The sequence below is a fragment of the Bombus pyrosoma genome, linkage group LG4 (assembly GCF_014825855.1).
Source record: "Bombus pyrosoma isolate SC7728 linkage group LG4, ASM1482585v1, whole genome shotgun sequence".
Classification (NCBI taxonomy): domain Eukaryota; kingdom Metazoa; phylum Arthropoda; class Insecta; order Hymenoptera; family Apidae; genus Bombus; species Bombus pyrosoma.
This window is the reverse complement of record NC_057773.1, coordinates 10446119-10462096: the sequence shown is the minus strand read 5'-3', so window position 1 is coordinate 10462096 and position 15978 is coordinate 10446119. Positions and strand designations below refer to the sequence as shown.

Sequence of the window (15978 nt, the reverse complement as noted above, 5' to 3'; positions counted from 1 at the left end):
CGTTTCACTACCATCACGAAACGAGATATTTAGGTCGGTTCGTATCTAATCTTCATGCTGACGGTCTCTGACGTCAGGGACCACTCAAGGAAGCTCTACATTGCGACAAATAAGCATTCGTGTCGCAGGTAATTTTCAATATTACGCGGCTTATACCATTCACGTCTTTTGTTTGGATCCAGTTACTCTTATCGAGTTATGACGCTACTGGATTAGAGGTCCAGGATGCAGCTTCTAGACGCAGATTTTGGCTCATCGCGCAATTGTTCTTGCTCCTGCTTCCGTAGGTGGTGATATAAACAAACTGAGGTGAGATTGATCCAATTGCGATTCCTCCGAGTAACCAAATTTCACGATTGCGTCGTATTACGATGGTACGATATCTTTGGTAGATTAAACGTGAATTCGGGTGTGGCAATCGGTAATTGATTTTCGTTGAATAAATTCCGCGATGTGTATTAAGTATTCTAGGAGCGAGAAACTGAACAGCTAAAAGCTAATTTAAATATAAATTGGAGAATGTGTTGTTGACTATTTTTAACAGGTACATCTATTTTTGAAATTGTGAAAGATCGTGAAGCCATAGGTCTGTGTGTTTTATGATTTCTCGTGCATTTTTCGAAGCAACTGAAGACGTCTTTGCTTATTAAAAGACGCAAATACCCATTTTACGAGGATCCATAAATCTCGCCGGTTTTCGTCGATCGGGTTTTCGTAACAAAAGAGTTATCGAACTATTTACTTTCTGCAATACGATATCTATTCTCAGTGAGTACCTGCAGCAAATATCGTCGCGATATCTTGAGCAGATAAAGGACCTTTTTTCGTTTTTTGTTGTATTCACCAGGTCGTTTGCATTACTCTTATCATTCGATTGCTTTTTTTTCTTTTAGAAAAAGGTCAATTTTTTGTCGAAGCTATCAACGTCAACGTGTATTTGAAGACTTCGTTTATTATCCGATTTATCTTAGGATCAGAGTGCGATAATTCCATATGACGCAAACAATTGTTGATATTGGTTGACTCAACGACAAAAATTATACATAATTTACGTAAATAGAATTAATATGAAATTTTGGATTGGTAATCCCATGATTCTGAGTCAGCAAGGTTTCACAATTAAGAATGCGGTGTTTACTGAAATTATATGTAATCATATATTTTTGTTATTTATTTTTATATCTGTATCAATAATTCGTGCCATGAATTTCGTGGCGATCGATTGATCTGGTTACAAAATAACATGTGATTTGCTTAAAAAAAAGACGCTCATGGTCCATCGATATTATCAAAATTTTTGAAGACCAAAATTATCGAGATTTTATGCATGCTGTGTTTCATGCGAACAGTGTGTCGGCTCAATTTTAAATTACAAACAACTCTGGAATTACAATTTCCGATCGCGCCAATAGCACACGAGAAACACGAAGACGTATACGTAGGTTATTCACTTTTCAAATAGAAGATAAAGCGGCTGTTTTTCTACGCGTGTAGTCCGTGTTCATTTTGTACACGTATTAATGCGAGCGGCCGCTTTCATTTTAAGTTTCTGCGCAATATATAATCTTTAAATTTTGCGCAAAGTATGTAATATATATTTTTTAATTACTCGTTCCCTACAGGTTAAGTATTTAATATAAGTGTTTAACTTAATGTACTTATAAATAAGAAAGAGAAAAGTATGGCTCATCGTAATCTAAACGACGCCAATATAAAAGTAATTAAAATTACAATACTTGTAAAATATCGTCCCTTCACAAGATATACATTACACAAATGGAATCATTAAGTATTAAGCTAAAAGAGAGCACGATAAATTCTTTCTTTTACATAACATTTTTCCTCTTCTGGATACATATCCATTTTTTAAATGTTGAATTTTTGCAGTGAAATGTGACTAGTAAAACGTTAAGTGATATAAAGTGATGAAACTAACATATCGTAGAACGTAAGTACCATTTTGAAATTCATTTAATAAAAGGAAACGAGAACCGTGTTCTGATTGCAAGGCATCAATTAGTATAGTGTATATAATTTCTTCTGTCTTCCCTTTTTGCATTTTACACATTGTACTACATTTATTCCACGGTGTATCTAACGTTCAACATTCGTGACGCTCCTGCGAACACTGCCTAAGTACAAATCACAAGAAATCTTTAGAAACAGCTTATTTTCTTTCCTTATATCTAACAGGTTACTAAAATATCACCGGCAAAGTTGTAGAGCGAAATTACTTATCACGATAATTTCTTAATTACAGGTGAACGATTTTACGAGGGAATAATGTAAAATCCACTAGAGCACGCGATTATATTCTTTACGATAAAAGGAAGTTAAGGTTATGAACCTCACGGTTAAGTCAACGTCAAGTCTCAAGTAGACAGAATTATTTCAACAAGTACGAGTGTAAAGAGCAACGGTTTCCAAACAATTAGGCAAGCTCGTATATCATCAAAAAATCTAGTAACATCAGTCTTCTGTTCACAAGAACTTCAATTCAGAGTTGTAAATTGAATTCAATTATTGTTCTATATATAAAAATTTTAGTTTGAGACTGACAAATGAATATTACATTTTTGCCAGTTTTGATTTTAGAAACTGTTGCTTGGACGAGATCTATTTCACCCGATAGATGGGATACGAAGGAAAAATTTGATCACAGAGACGGTGCGCAGAAAAAATGATCATTTCTGACCGCGAGAACTGGAGCTGATGTGGATCAACATATCGCTTTTGTGCTTTCACTCTGGCATACAACTTTCCGTAAAGTCAAACGCAGGAAGGAGCGAGGAGAACCGAAACGTTTGCGCATTATTCGACACATTTTCATAAAAATATTCTTTGAAACATTACAACGTGTATTACCCTGAGTGCTATATCATTTCTCTCTCGATACGGACCAACTACCAATTCTATTTACATAGATACAGAAATATTACGAAAAAAATAGACATATTTCCCATATATATACATATATACGTACGTATGTACCTATATATGTATATAATCCTAAATTGCCTCTCATTCAAGAACCAAACAAAAGAGTACATATTTATAGCTGCTCAAAATATGAAACATAGCTCGTGTGCTTTCTTCAACGAGTTCAACGAGTAAACGCCGATTACGTTACGCTTCCTCAGAAGTATTTGATCGGGATTTGACAATTTTCCCGTTCTTTTCCGGTGATTCGTTTAAAGGCTGAGAATCCTCTTGAATGGATTGTGGATACTTTTGGTCGGGATAGTTCCATGCTTGGATGTCACCCGTACCGAAAATCTGGTAAACGATATAAGTGCCGCACGCGACGCATGCAGTTACCCCAAACACTTGCCTCCATGCGTCGAGAGTTTGCTGTGAAAAGAATTCTCTATTATTTTTGCGTACGAAGACTAATTGTTGCAGATATTGCGCGAGGAAACTAGGCTTAACCTCTTCATGAGTAGGTGATTTCTTTATAGGTATATGATAAATGTATAGATTGACAGTTTACGAACGAAGAGTTCGTGGATTATTATAAGGCGAAGGAGTTAAGACAATGCAGAAATATGTAGAAAATCTAAATACGATTATCCATTTTACGCGAGGGAAATTTATATGAAAAGAATGAAAGGGAGCGGAACTTAAAATAAAATGTTCACTTACGCTTTTTTCTGTGAGAAGACCAGCCACGACTGGAGATAAGAAACTGGCGGTCATGTGAATTGTCTGTGCAAATGCTAATACTGGACCTGGTGCCAAAAAGTCATACGATAAAGAGATGTTTTACGGGATATAATTCGTAAGATTGACTTTTAGTTTTTGACTTACCAGCAAAATTTGGTGCAATATCGACGATGTTAGCCATGGCCCCTGCGTAGGCAGCAGTGATCAGAGTAACGGCTATGAACCACACCACTAAAACGAGAACAATGTTGCAGCCCAGATAGCCAATCAACACTAACATTATTCCGGGAATTACTTGCGCTACGGAACAAACAATTCCAGTGTTAATTGATTCGTGATGAACAAGAATTTTTGAAGTTTGAAGTGGTCTTTATAGAATACGTACAAGAGGCGGTGAAAACTTTCCTGACATTCGTCAACGACAAAATCTGTCGGGTCATGAGAACGTCAGCTATATAACAGAAGGCAACAGAGCTGAAGTAGCTACAGATAAACGGTAAACCAGACAGCACTCCATTCTAAAACAATAGCAAAATTCATAATAAGAAGATGATATTTAAGAAGGTGTGAAAAAAGCGTTTTAAACATACCGCTTGGATACTGAACCCTAGGACTGTCTTCATGTACATTGGTCCAGATATAATGAAGATGTAATGCACCCATATCCTTCCGAATGTGGTAATCCCAATAGACCATGCTGGCCAGGATCTGAGAATGAAACTCCACGGAACCGGCATGCTCTTCGAATAACAAAAAAATCGTTTAATTAAACAAAAGTTTGGAATCATTGCCATGGAACCTACGTTTAACTCAACGAATTTTAAAAAGTGTAAGCTTACAGTTAGAGAAAGCTCCGTTTTTCAAAATTAAAAAAATTAATCGCAGGTCCAGTAGACAGAGTAACAGCAAACTTTTAACCAACAGAGTAATTTTTCTCAGTAGCACAGAGACTCGGATATCGTAGTGGCGAAAACAATCACTTACCTCGCTTGCGTGAACTTGATTTACTACGCTGCCTTGTATGTATCGTAGCTCCTGCTGGGATATTCTGGGATGCGCAGCTGGCGTGTCGAAGGCGAAGAAGTACCAGAAAAGGCACCAGACGGTACCGATGGTGCCGGTCGTATAGAAGACCGCTCTCCATCCAAAATGCGCGATGATGAATCCGCACAGTGGATAGGTTATGCCAATGCCGAAGCTGAACCCTGAATATAGATAATCTAGATGTTAGGAGTAGCTCACCCCACGACCCGGAAGGAAGCTGAAACATGATGCTTGTCGAATGGCTTCGCCTTGGCTCGTGTACGATTCATGCGTGGCGACGATCGCTCTTCAGCGGTGGCGTATACATATACAGCGTTTCACCCTGTAAAGCGATTCAAGTAGAGACTTAGTATGACGGGATGAGGATGAACGCACGTGACGATGCTGGCTACAGTGAGACAATGAAACTTCTATACCTGAAAATATATCAAGAGCCAAGAGCAAAGTATAACGAACCTGCGCGATATCGCATATACGCATATTATTACCGACATTCTTCTCACTGGATATTTTCAATAACATTTCGCATTTCATTGGAACGATCAATAGTATGTCGAATTGATATGCCAAGGAAGTTCACGTAGATCTATGTTTCTTTTCTTTAAAATAGGAAAGTATATTTGTCCAGTTTTGCAGAATGAAAAGAACCAAAAGGTAAGATCGAGTGTTGATTTCATTGGACATTTTGCACACGTATGTACTTCAAAAGTGATACAACTTAAACAAGTTTTTTGGTAAACCGAGAAACTATTTAAAAGGTTACAGAAAATTATTCAATAAACACGTAATGTTTGTAGAAAAAAATCCAAGGAACATTCTTAACCGTTGAAATCTATCTTTGATTGTTTTGACGTTATCGTAGTACTGGATCAATCTGTAGAAAGACTTCCTGCGATTTCAATGATTTTTAGATATGTCGCAGAAATGGATATTCCGAGCAACTTCTTCCTATACATATAAGCGCTGAACTCTCTTAATTTCCGAGACATTTGTAAAAAAACTGCCGATATCACTATAATGAATTCTGCATGTAACTGTGCGTCTGTGGCAGCATATGCGTCAGCATCGGTTTGACGATCGCATCATCCAAGCGAATCCAGCGCTTATATACACTGGAAAGAGTTGCTCAACCTATTTCCACAAACTATTAAAAGATCATCGAAATCAGGAGGATAGTCAGTCCTTTCACAGTTTCATCCACACCTGAATGATATATTTTGAAATATATATGCTATCGAGTAACAATATTTTCTTTTCATCGTGCAAGATTCGATAGAAACTGGATCGTTCTGATCTCTTGAATCTCTTTCAAGATAATTTTGTTTATCTGAAATCCAGCCTTGATTATTAACATGGTACAGTGTTTCATGGAAAATAATATGATCTTCCGTCCCTCTGCTGATGCGTCAACTCGCATATATCAATTGTAATCAAAAAATAACGATTGTATTACGTACGATCAGCAAAATAAAAAACATTCCACACGAGCGATTTGTATAATCGACAACAGCAGAGAGATATTGCACGCACCAAGGCTAGGCCGTTAAGACGCGAATGAAAACAAACAAAAAGAAAAAATAAAGAAGGCGACATGAAACATCGCTATATGTTATATCGTTGCGTTACATAAAAAACATTATCGATCGTTTCCGGGAAAGTTTGAGTGAGAAGGATGATAACTGTATCGGTCGATCGTGAATAGAGGCGTGTACGAGATTCTCCGAGGCGGTAGAACTAGCATAGAATAAAACGATGAGAAATATTAGCGTGTACATAAAACATGTTGCCACCGAGCCTGACTGATTCAACCAGCTGGAAGTATACTCGGCCTTTCTCATGCTGTTGAGCGGTTGCTGTTGAGTATACCTCGGTCCGGCGAATGCAACCACGTGGAGCTTAAAAAGCAATCAGACAACAAAATGAAAGAACCGTTTATTTCTCAATAGAAAATTTGACTGACACGCACATAAGCATATCTGTTGGTCCGTGAATTTTAACTGAAAAGAACAAAATCTTTCGTTTATTTCTCTCGTGTTTTTTCTTTTTCTCTTTTTTTTTTTCATTTCGAACAGGATAAAATGTGTTTCTCATTCGAACTTCCGCTTCTCGTATTCTGAAAGAAGCGTCAGACCATATTAGTGCATTATCGTTGAAAGCAAAAACAGAAAGAAAGAACGACGAACAGACACGAAATTGAAATTGGATTTATTAGATCCGCGTGATTCCGGCGTCGTGAGTGTTGAAATATCGCTACAATACACAAGAAGAAAGGTTATTAGCGCCGATGGCACTCACCTTGGAAGGAAGACATGAAACGCGACCGTTCCACTGGAGGAATCCAGTGCCCGACGATGGCGTACATCGCAGGCCACGTGAGTCCCTGTACACACGTAATATACATGTTTCGGACGGTCATAATAACACCGATCATCGATCATCGATCTTCGATCGAATTTCATCTTCATGCAAGATTCTTTATACCTCCATGTATTTCTCTTTTTTACTCGTAAAAGGAGACTTACACTAGCAATGCCCTGTATACTACGCAGCGCGATCATAACTCCATAATGAATTTCCGCTGCAGAGGGCATCAGTAAACTACAGATCGCCGTGATCAGCTGCGAACCACCGAAAACCGTCTTCGTGCCAAAGTACTGCGTCAACACGCCACCGACTACTTGTGACAGGATATAACACCAGTAGAATGAACTACTAATGGCTGACTGTATGGTTGGACTCCAATCAAATTCCCCTTGATCCTGCGTAAAAAGATAATACCTATTTCTCATTTTATGAATACAGTTTTCGATACTGTTCCTGCAAAAAAATTGTATCTGAGATTAGACATTATATAGGGTAAATCAGTAAGAATGATCACCTGACATAACTCGTAACCTATTGGCTTTATCAAGAAATGTTTGAAATAAAATTCATTATATTCGATGGACCTAATTGGGCGAATATAGTTTGATTTTTCAATAACTTATGTTTTTGGGGATATCAAGGTAACCTGTAATTTTTTAAACGGTACCGTATATTTGTTTTAACCTTAGTCGATCCAGTTGGACATTCTCTACGAGAAAGTTTGTAGACCTATTTATACCGAAAGGCCATTAGTTTAACAGATATTTTGATTACAATTTAATGTACGAAGGACGAAGATAATGTTGAAATACGAATACCGCTTCGTGTCTTTCCTTGTCTTTCATACGTTAAATTTATCAAATTGACGCAATTAATTGAATGCTAAATTAATGGTTTTCCGGTATAAATAGATTGATACTTTTTTTATAGAGAATATCCAGCTGAATTAACTAGTGTCCCAAAACACCATCTAAATCACCATAAATACCAAATAAATAAAGGTCATCTCAATATCTAAACAAATATATTAGAATTCAAACATTTATTTAATAATAATATATATAAATAATATTTAATTCATCAGGCCTATTGAATACAATACGTTCTATTTCGAACAATTTTTGTAGCCAATAGGTAATGAATTATTTGAGGTGATCATTTTTACTGACTCATTTTGTAAATGACAGTGCCAACCGGTTGTAATTATCACCGAATTTGATAAACTTTGATAAACTATCAGGATTACGTAAAAAGGTACGTACTTTGTGAACAACCTGCCTAATTACATCTGATATATAGTAAGCGTAACATGATATAAGTTTTAATCACCATGTCGATTACAACTAGAAGGTGGAATTTACCACGACAGTTAAGTTTTGTTTTTAATAAAACTACGACGCTTTTCGCAAAGAGGATCGGCCGCGTAATATTACGTGGATAACATTTCTAATCTCCTGGTTAAGATCAATCGTAATCGATGCGATCTACGTAACGCAATCATGCTACGTGCCGCCATTACAGCAAAGCATCTATCAAACTATGGACTTTTTCGAAAAAAAATCAACATTATAATTATATGTACGATGTTTCGAAGATTCGACATGACAAAAATAAACGAAGAATTTTATAAATTTTAATATTGTAAGAGTTCCTTTGTGTGTAATTGTTATCTTTGAAGGCACATTTCAAGAAACGATGCTCGTTCGTAATAGACGTATACGACCTTGACTTTGCCTCGTTGATTTTGTAATTAAAAAGACATTCGCGTGGCGCCAAGTGGCTCAAGAATCCACACGATAAACGATTTCTCATTTATCCATAATGATACTACCTCAAGTCTGATCGGTGTGCTGTTGTTGGTGAACGATGTGTTCGGCGTTACGTAACAATACTGGGATGTCACCGTAACATTGGTATCCGATGTCGTGGATGGTGGTTTCACCATCGCCACCATGGCGATGTTGATATCGTTCCTCATCATGAACGAGACCGTGAATCCCGAGAACGACAGCATATAGAGCACCACCCGTGCCGGCACCAGGTCTGGAAACGCGAGCATGCTCTGTGATCCACGTACCATCGCCCTAATTCGAGCTTTTTAAATGCTCTCTTTCCCTTTTTCTAACGATTCGACATTTTTTTCACACGAAAATCCTACTGTATTTCACAAAATTTTATTCTTTTTTTCTTTTTCTTTTTACGTTTGATAGTTTGAAGAGTCCTTTACCTCTCAGTTTTCGCAGGCTGCAGGGTGATCGTGTCTTATATATGGTATGATCTTCGTATCTGCGTAATAGATACAATTGATATTTTTATATGAAAACCAAGGAATCGATTGAGTTATAGAGAACGAAAGAAGAAGACAAAAAAAGAAAAGAAAGAAATGTCTCGACGACGACGGTTATATGCCAAATGGGATCGGAAAAAAAGTAGATTCAGATTGTCGACAACGAGAAATCCTAGCAAACACAGCTGTTCCTTCACTCGTTTCTTCGTCGAACTTTTTGGATACTCGGAATCGCGTTAAAGAGACGTTCCTGTGCATGCAAGAATACCAGTCCAAGAGAATTGATTAAAGTGAATCAAAGAAGGAAAATATTTTCTCAGCCGGCGTGTCTGACAGGTGGCCGTCCGAATCTACTTATTCTTCGATCTTAAAATAGACTCGGTGTGCAGACTCGTCCTTTCTTTCTATGTTATTGTTCGTGTGACGTAAGGATACACGACTCGCGGCAAACAATCCAGTTTAATGACAGTGGATATTTAATGATTAACAATTACAGCGTCATACTCATCTACTCGATGTTACAATCAACCACGAGCTATTCTGTTGCATTGACTAGTAAAAAAATCAGCATCCTTACCTTTGTGAATCTTCCATCTTTATGCCGGTTGATAGCTGTTCCATGAAAAGTATGTGGTCGTGGAGCACCTGCGATTCAGAAAGAGAACGTGAAAAAATTAAATTGCTGATATTTATGAGATTAATTAAAGATCAATCAAAGGTATCTCCTGATGTCTACGTGAATTAGATTTTAATCAAATTATATTATACGTTAATAGCGCCTGGGCGGTTGTTAGAAAGAATTGTGCAGTGGTAGATCACTGGTACGTTAATAAGAATTAATGGACATCATTACACTACGGCTAAATCGCTTCGACGATTTAGGCATTATATTCATTCTATCTATATCGTCATTATCATACCACAATCAGACTGTCTATTAACCGATTAACGTACATAATCGATTCACGTGAAACTGTGCAATCTTTTATCTACGCACTTTTACGATACAATGATATAGCAATTTCTCGCAACGCATCGATCCATAAAGATTTATTACATTTTTATGTAACTTCCTCACGATTATACATTCATCAAGATTCCTTGTCCCATTCGCATAATAATTATACATAATTCGACTGTTTTTCAGTCGAATTATACAAACGCCGTACACAATGGCAGTTACTGTTCCTAATTAACTTCGCTATTATTGCTTCAACGTTACCTGGTAACAATATGTGTTTATTTTCCTTGTCTCTATTTATCTTTCTTCCAGATAAAAATAAACACTACACAAAATGAATACGGAAGTATCATTTTGCAAAACATATGTAAGGTGACAAACGAAGCCAGTTTTCGACTTCTTTTTACGTAACGATTAATTTTCTTGACTAGCTTATGTCACGCATCCTTATTAAAGAAATGGAATCGATAAGGAATGAAACGTTCAGAATTTAATAGTGTGCTTGTTAGGGCACGATGAAATTCCGACACGAAGCTCATATACGCGGCATCCGACGAACGCTATTCAAGATCCATCGCCCTCGCGAATTATCAAAGATTGAACCGCTAGACAAGGCAAAAAAGCTTATGCGTTGGCCAACCGCGTTGAAATATTCCGTTCGAGGAAACGTTGCCGCAGTGTTCCTGGGAACGTTTTCTCAAATTGTATTGGGTTTTCTATAATGACTATGTAACAATCGTGTACATAGCATCCTCGCTCTTAGCTTGTTTAGGATGAAACTTGTTTAACTGAAATCGCATTAAGGGATAAATGAAGACAACTATATGAAATATATTAGTTGACTAACAATAAGTATGTTATATATATATATATATATATATATAATAACTAAACTATTCTAGATATATTACCGATTACTATGTTAGCATAATTTCTTCGATAACGATATATCATTTGATTAATTCACAAGCACATTGATCTATTATTTGTTCACGACTAGCTCGGCTTGCTAGAAAAGAATGAAAGCAATAACATTTAATTTCGTATATTTTTTGTGCCTTTCTCAGCGTCATCAGATTTCCGCATGTGATTCATTCCATAAGTGCATTCTCACAGAAAGTATACTCGTACGTAATAAGCTACAGTATTGAAATCGCGACGAGTTTTCATAATATCTTTGTTCCTATACAGAGTGCCTAACAACACGTGCTGGAGTGACATAGTCCTGTTATCTGGTTTTGCATGGGTTTTGCTCTTCTATTGATGTTACACAATCGAGCATTATTGACAACAATCCTTCGTTACATTTTATCACGATGTTTTATGCTTCACGGTGGTACAATCCACGATATAGCATGCAACTTGGGTATCGAATCAACCTGTATCGCGTGAATCATTTCTGCATCCTGAGTTACGATTAATTAATGCGAATAGTTCTTTGAATTTCTAGCTGTACTTTTTATCATATTCAATTTACATTCAGGTTATTCAACAACATTTTAAAGAGAGATCAAGGCGAAATTTCTTGTTAAAAAATTTTAAGAATTGCTTTCATTTGAAATACTAATCTAGACGAAATAAAATATTTGTTTCTTAAAATTATCTACAGCTATGAATAAGCAATGTCATCAAAATCTTAATCGCGGTTCCTTCTGATATTGTATTATCTTAGTGTCAAAACGGCTGAAACAACATTACTCGGCTAGTTCGTTTTGAAAAATTCATGAGATTCTGGCATTCGAAGCAGGATAGTAATGAGGCGAAAAAATTTACAGATTTAATCAAATAAAATTTTGTTATTTGTAGAAATCTTTTTCCGTTTGCACACCTGTCTGCGAAAAATAAAAGAATATTAAATGAAATCGAGCGGAATACTGAATAAACAGATACCTAATCGCGTTCATCGTAATCTAATTCGATTACAAATCTATATTAATATTATAAAGTGTAAATGTCTGCACCTGTACGTAAGTATGTCTGTGTTTGAGGTAATCTCAGGAATTATTCAATCGATTTGTAATGGTAAATTTGTAAAAGTACATTTCCTCCAGGTGGATACAGGCTATATTTTACTACGTTTATTCTTTAGGGAACCAAGCAATGAGCACAAATGCGACGCAAATCAGATTAACACAGCTTTCTATTATAAATTATATCTATCACATATAAAATAAATTAATTATTACCTAAACGAATAAATTATTTCTACTTCGCGATTCCAAATCCACTGTAATTTATTTCTTAATTATTTTTATTATAGAAATAAGAAATAATTATCTCTATTATAAATTACAAGGCTACTTACAGCGTCGAAACACGTGGCCAATTCAAGTCTTCAATGTCCGCTCTTGTCAACAGTATTTACACAGAAACGACGAATCTGGGATCAACTTCCAAAGGAATAATGAGTTCGGTGCCACGAGCACACCTGAACTTTCCACAGCAACGTTTATGCTTTTAATTGGTTCACCTCTTACTACAAATGATACGAAGGCGAGCGCAAATAAATCTACGCTATCAATTTGCCCACTCTCATTGCTCAAGTAAAATAATCTAACAGATTATTGAACGAATCAAAATGTAATAAGTTTGAAGATTATCCAATTAAAATTTTTATCGCAGATTCTATTCTTGGCGATGAAATACGCAAATCTACGCAACGATAATAAATACTCAGTACAATAGAATACACGCGAAACAATAGAGATTTCGAGTTACAGTTCGAAGAGTCACGTCGAAAAAAAACTAAACAAGGTCTCCGACTGATAAATACGAATCACAATACTCCTTGGCTGGCGTCAAGAAGCAGAAAAACTAGAGACGTCAAGAAGCAGAGAAATTAAAGAGACGTCGAAGAGTCGAAGGAATCATCCCGGACGAGAAGAACAGCCGACACTGAAAGGCGACCAGACCACGAGGCATTGACTATCTTCCAGGCCCCACCACCGCTTCGTTTTAATCGACTGTATGTCGGGTAGGAAGTCCGCAAGGATTGCAAGCTCACCGCGAGCGAGGAAACCTGACAATAACAATGACATTTTATGATATGATAGCTCGGCTGTCACATAGCGAAATAGCGTTGAGCTGCTTCTCTCTGCCCGGATATCGTGTCAACGCGATCAAGTAAACAATGTCTAATACGATAAAGAATAATAGGTGTTAATTGGAGTTCGAAGGCAAACCATGCGATCATTCCAGTTGCTTATTACTTTTCATTATGGAACTTGATGAAATTTGTCGCCACTCGCGCATCATCAGGCCGATCTTGTCCCGAGTCCTTTTGCGTTTAGAGAATCACTAGACGCACAATAGAAACTTTCAATGAACTTCCTTTTATTTGGAATACTCGTGAAGTATAAAGAAGGTAGTTATTATATATGAAACATGAAGAGAATAGTTAGTAAATCAGTTTGTTTGGCGTAGAATTGTATCCATGACTTCGTCGCAGCGACCGTTCTTAATTTTATAAAACGAACACGTGTTTCGTTTTCGAACTGGAACAATTTGAAATTGAAAGGCCCGTGTGTGTGTGTTGTAGCAATGTACATGAACTAAACACGCGATTAACGAAGCGAAGAGAGCGTGATTTTGATCAAATGTATTTTGCATGCATGAGTCTTCCGGTATGGTTTGAAAAATAACAATTGTTGAAAATGAAGGTAAAAATGGAGACGTAGATTAAGCATTAGGAAACGTTACGATTATGTAATATGCATATATATATATAAATTTATATTATGACAAAACCTTTTCAAATATTTGATACATAAAACTTATTTTGTTTCCTAATAAGTTATCAATGGTACGATAACATAAGAAAAAGGAGGGAACACGACCCTTGAATTTTTCGAGATATCGACATGATTCCGATGAAAAATTTTTGTTCTTTTTCGGCCATGCTTGAACGCCACGTGCGTTGTTCGTGAAATCGCAAGGTCGTCACCATGGAGCGGGTCAATTTTCGCCGATCGATTAATTAACCAACTGACTACGTGCAAGGCGTGATATTCGATTTCTGCATTAGATACACAGACCATTATATACAACAGGTGTCATTCGATATTTCATTTCACATGCGCCATGTCGTCAGAAACTTTGTGCAGAAATCGATTATAATTGCCAAACGATATACTTAATAAAAAATGCACTGTTAGCATTTGATAGATACTGTAATATATTTACCATAAAACACTGCATAGTAAGGGTATTTGTCTAAATATTCGTCGATATAACAATAATATTTATTTCCACTAAGTCTACAGTTGCACGTTATCCTTAAAACTTTTCTGTTTTCTGTTAACACATTTCTGTTTTCCATAATTGATCTGGATCAATGGAAGCTTTAGAAACACAGCGCTTCATAACTAACAAAATCTGTCGCAATAAAAAAGCAACTGTAAAAAATTATCGATGATAAAGAAGCGTGAAGAGGGGAAAAAGATAGGATTGTTCCTCAACTTCATCAATTCAATATTTGTTTGAAAACCAAACCCGATTATTGCATGAGGTGGAAGAAATATTTATACGCTAAAGTTTGTTCTCGGTTGCATTAAGCTTAATTACTTCTTAGTTGACCCTATTAAGCTGTATGAGTAAGTCGGGCCGCACAATTCGCTCCATGGAAATTCTTGAACCGGCCGGCGCGGCGTCAAATTAGACATGTGACTAGTTCTCGTGACATTATTGACTGACCTCAATTCTCCGATTTATCGGTTTCCAGAAAGCAACATGTCTATTTGCTTACTAAGTGACGGAAAGTAAACATGCACACATGCAACATGGAGCTTGCATTATTGAAACGTAACAGGAACATGATCTTCAACTTCTCTTGCCTAGTTAATTTCACACACAGTTATCCCGTTCCTGTAACTGACGTAAGGATTTCATGCTGCAATAAAAATGAAGGATTAGGAATTATAAATGTATATAAACTGGGATTAAGGTTGTGGAACATTCTGTCTAGTTATAAATAAAAATCTATGCTTCAATAACATACATACATACATAATGAACAATTTATAGGTACTGAAACATTCGAGAACATCGTGTATACAGCAAGACCGGCGATCTCGATAATCAATGCAGCAGTCATAAGACGATTGACACGTAATTAGCCTGTTACGAAGGTGCCACAGGTTACGTCATCCAAGATATCGACGACCATGGAACTAATTTCGTTTCATCTACTAATCGTTTGATATAAATAAAAATTCTCGAAATATAACTACTGTATCAATAGTTCGACGGATTCTAACCTCGTCGTATTGACGCTTGCCCGTGATTTCGAGGTTATGTCCGTACGAGAACGGTGTTCTCGGGACGGATGCAGCACGTGGCCGTGGCCTTCGTAGTCAGAAAGGAGAACAGGAGAAAGAAAGCAATCGATCGTAATAGTGACTCACCCCGGTCAGGTTTACTTCCGGCCAAGAGTTGTTGAGTTCCGCGGTCCTCGTTCTGATTCACATTTTTAACCGAGAGCGGACGTTCTGCCAAGCTTCACGCATTCACCAACATTTCTTTGGTGGCAGAGGAGATCGTGAACACAAGAACTTGGAACTGACATTCGAACGGAATACACGAAACACACGTTCACCTACACAGCATAGAATTACGGCGTACAACGATACGGCGTTTCTGGAAAGCTCGTTGTACCGAGGCG

General features: G+C 36.9%; 1 protein-coding gene across 4 annotated transcripts; it reads right to left on the bottom strand.

Annotated features, from left to right (window-relative positions):
- Positions 1 to 1133: 1133 nt before the first annotated feature.
- Positions 1134 to 15942, bottom strand: LOC122567173 (sialin). 4 transcript variants are annotated; one of them, XM_043725461.1, is made up of 13 exons: positions 15722 to 15942; positions 12625 to 13338; positions 9936 to 10003; positions 9299 to 9357; positions 8903 to 9114; positions 7230 to 7466; positions 7003 to 7087; positions 4648 to 4868; positions 4254 to 4403; positions 4049 to 4181; positions 3808 to 3963; positions 3643 to 3728; positions 1134 to 3351 (listed from the first exon to the last, which is right to left on the bottom strand). In XM_043725461.1, the coding sequence occupies exons 3-13, from the start codon at positions 9977 to 9979 to the stop codon at positions 3127 to 3129; spliced, it is 1608 nt and encodes a 535-aa protein (XP_043581396.1). In that variant the 5' UTR covers positions 9980 to 10003; positions 12625 to 13338; positions 15722 to 15942; the 3' UTR covers positions 1134 to 3126. The 4 variants fall into 4 exon arrangements, with proteins under 4 accessions (XP_043581396.1, XP_043581397.1, XP_043581399.1 ...); XM_043725462.1 differs by lacking the exon at positions 12625 to 13338; XM_043725464.1 differs by lacking the exons at positions 9299 to 9357; positions 12625 to 13338 and having other exon boundaries at positions 15722 to 15941.
- Between the last annotated feature and the right edge of the window lie 36 nt (positions 15943 to 15978).

What these genes read in the sequence shown, in the direction of transcription:
- LOC122567173 (XM_043725461.1), bottom strand. Translation starts at nt 9,979, where the DNA reads ATGGAACAGCTATCAACCGGCATAAAGATGGAAGATTCACAAAG. An exon ending in TTTCATGTCTTCCTTCCAAG is followed by an intron (nt 4,869 to 7,002) that starts GTGAGTGCCATC and finishes ATCTATATTCAG; the next exon opens with GGTTCAGCTTCGGCATTGGC. An exon ending in ATCAAGTTCACGCAAGCGAG is followed by an intron (nt 4,404 to 4,647) that starts GTAAGTGATTGT and finishes TGTTATTCGAAG; the next exon opens with AGCATGCCGGTTCCGTGGAG.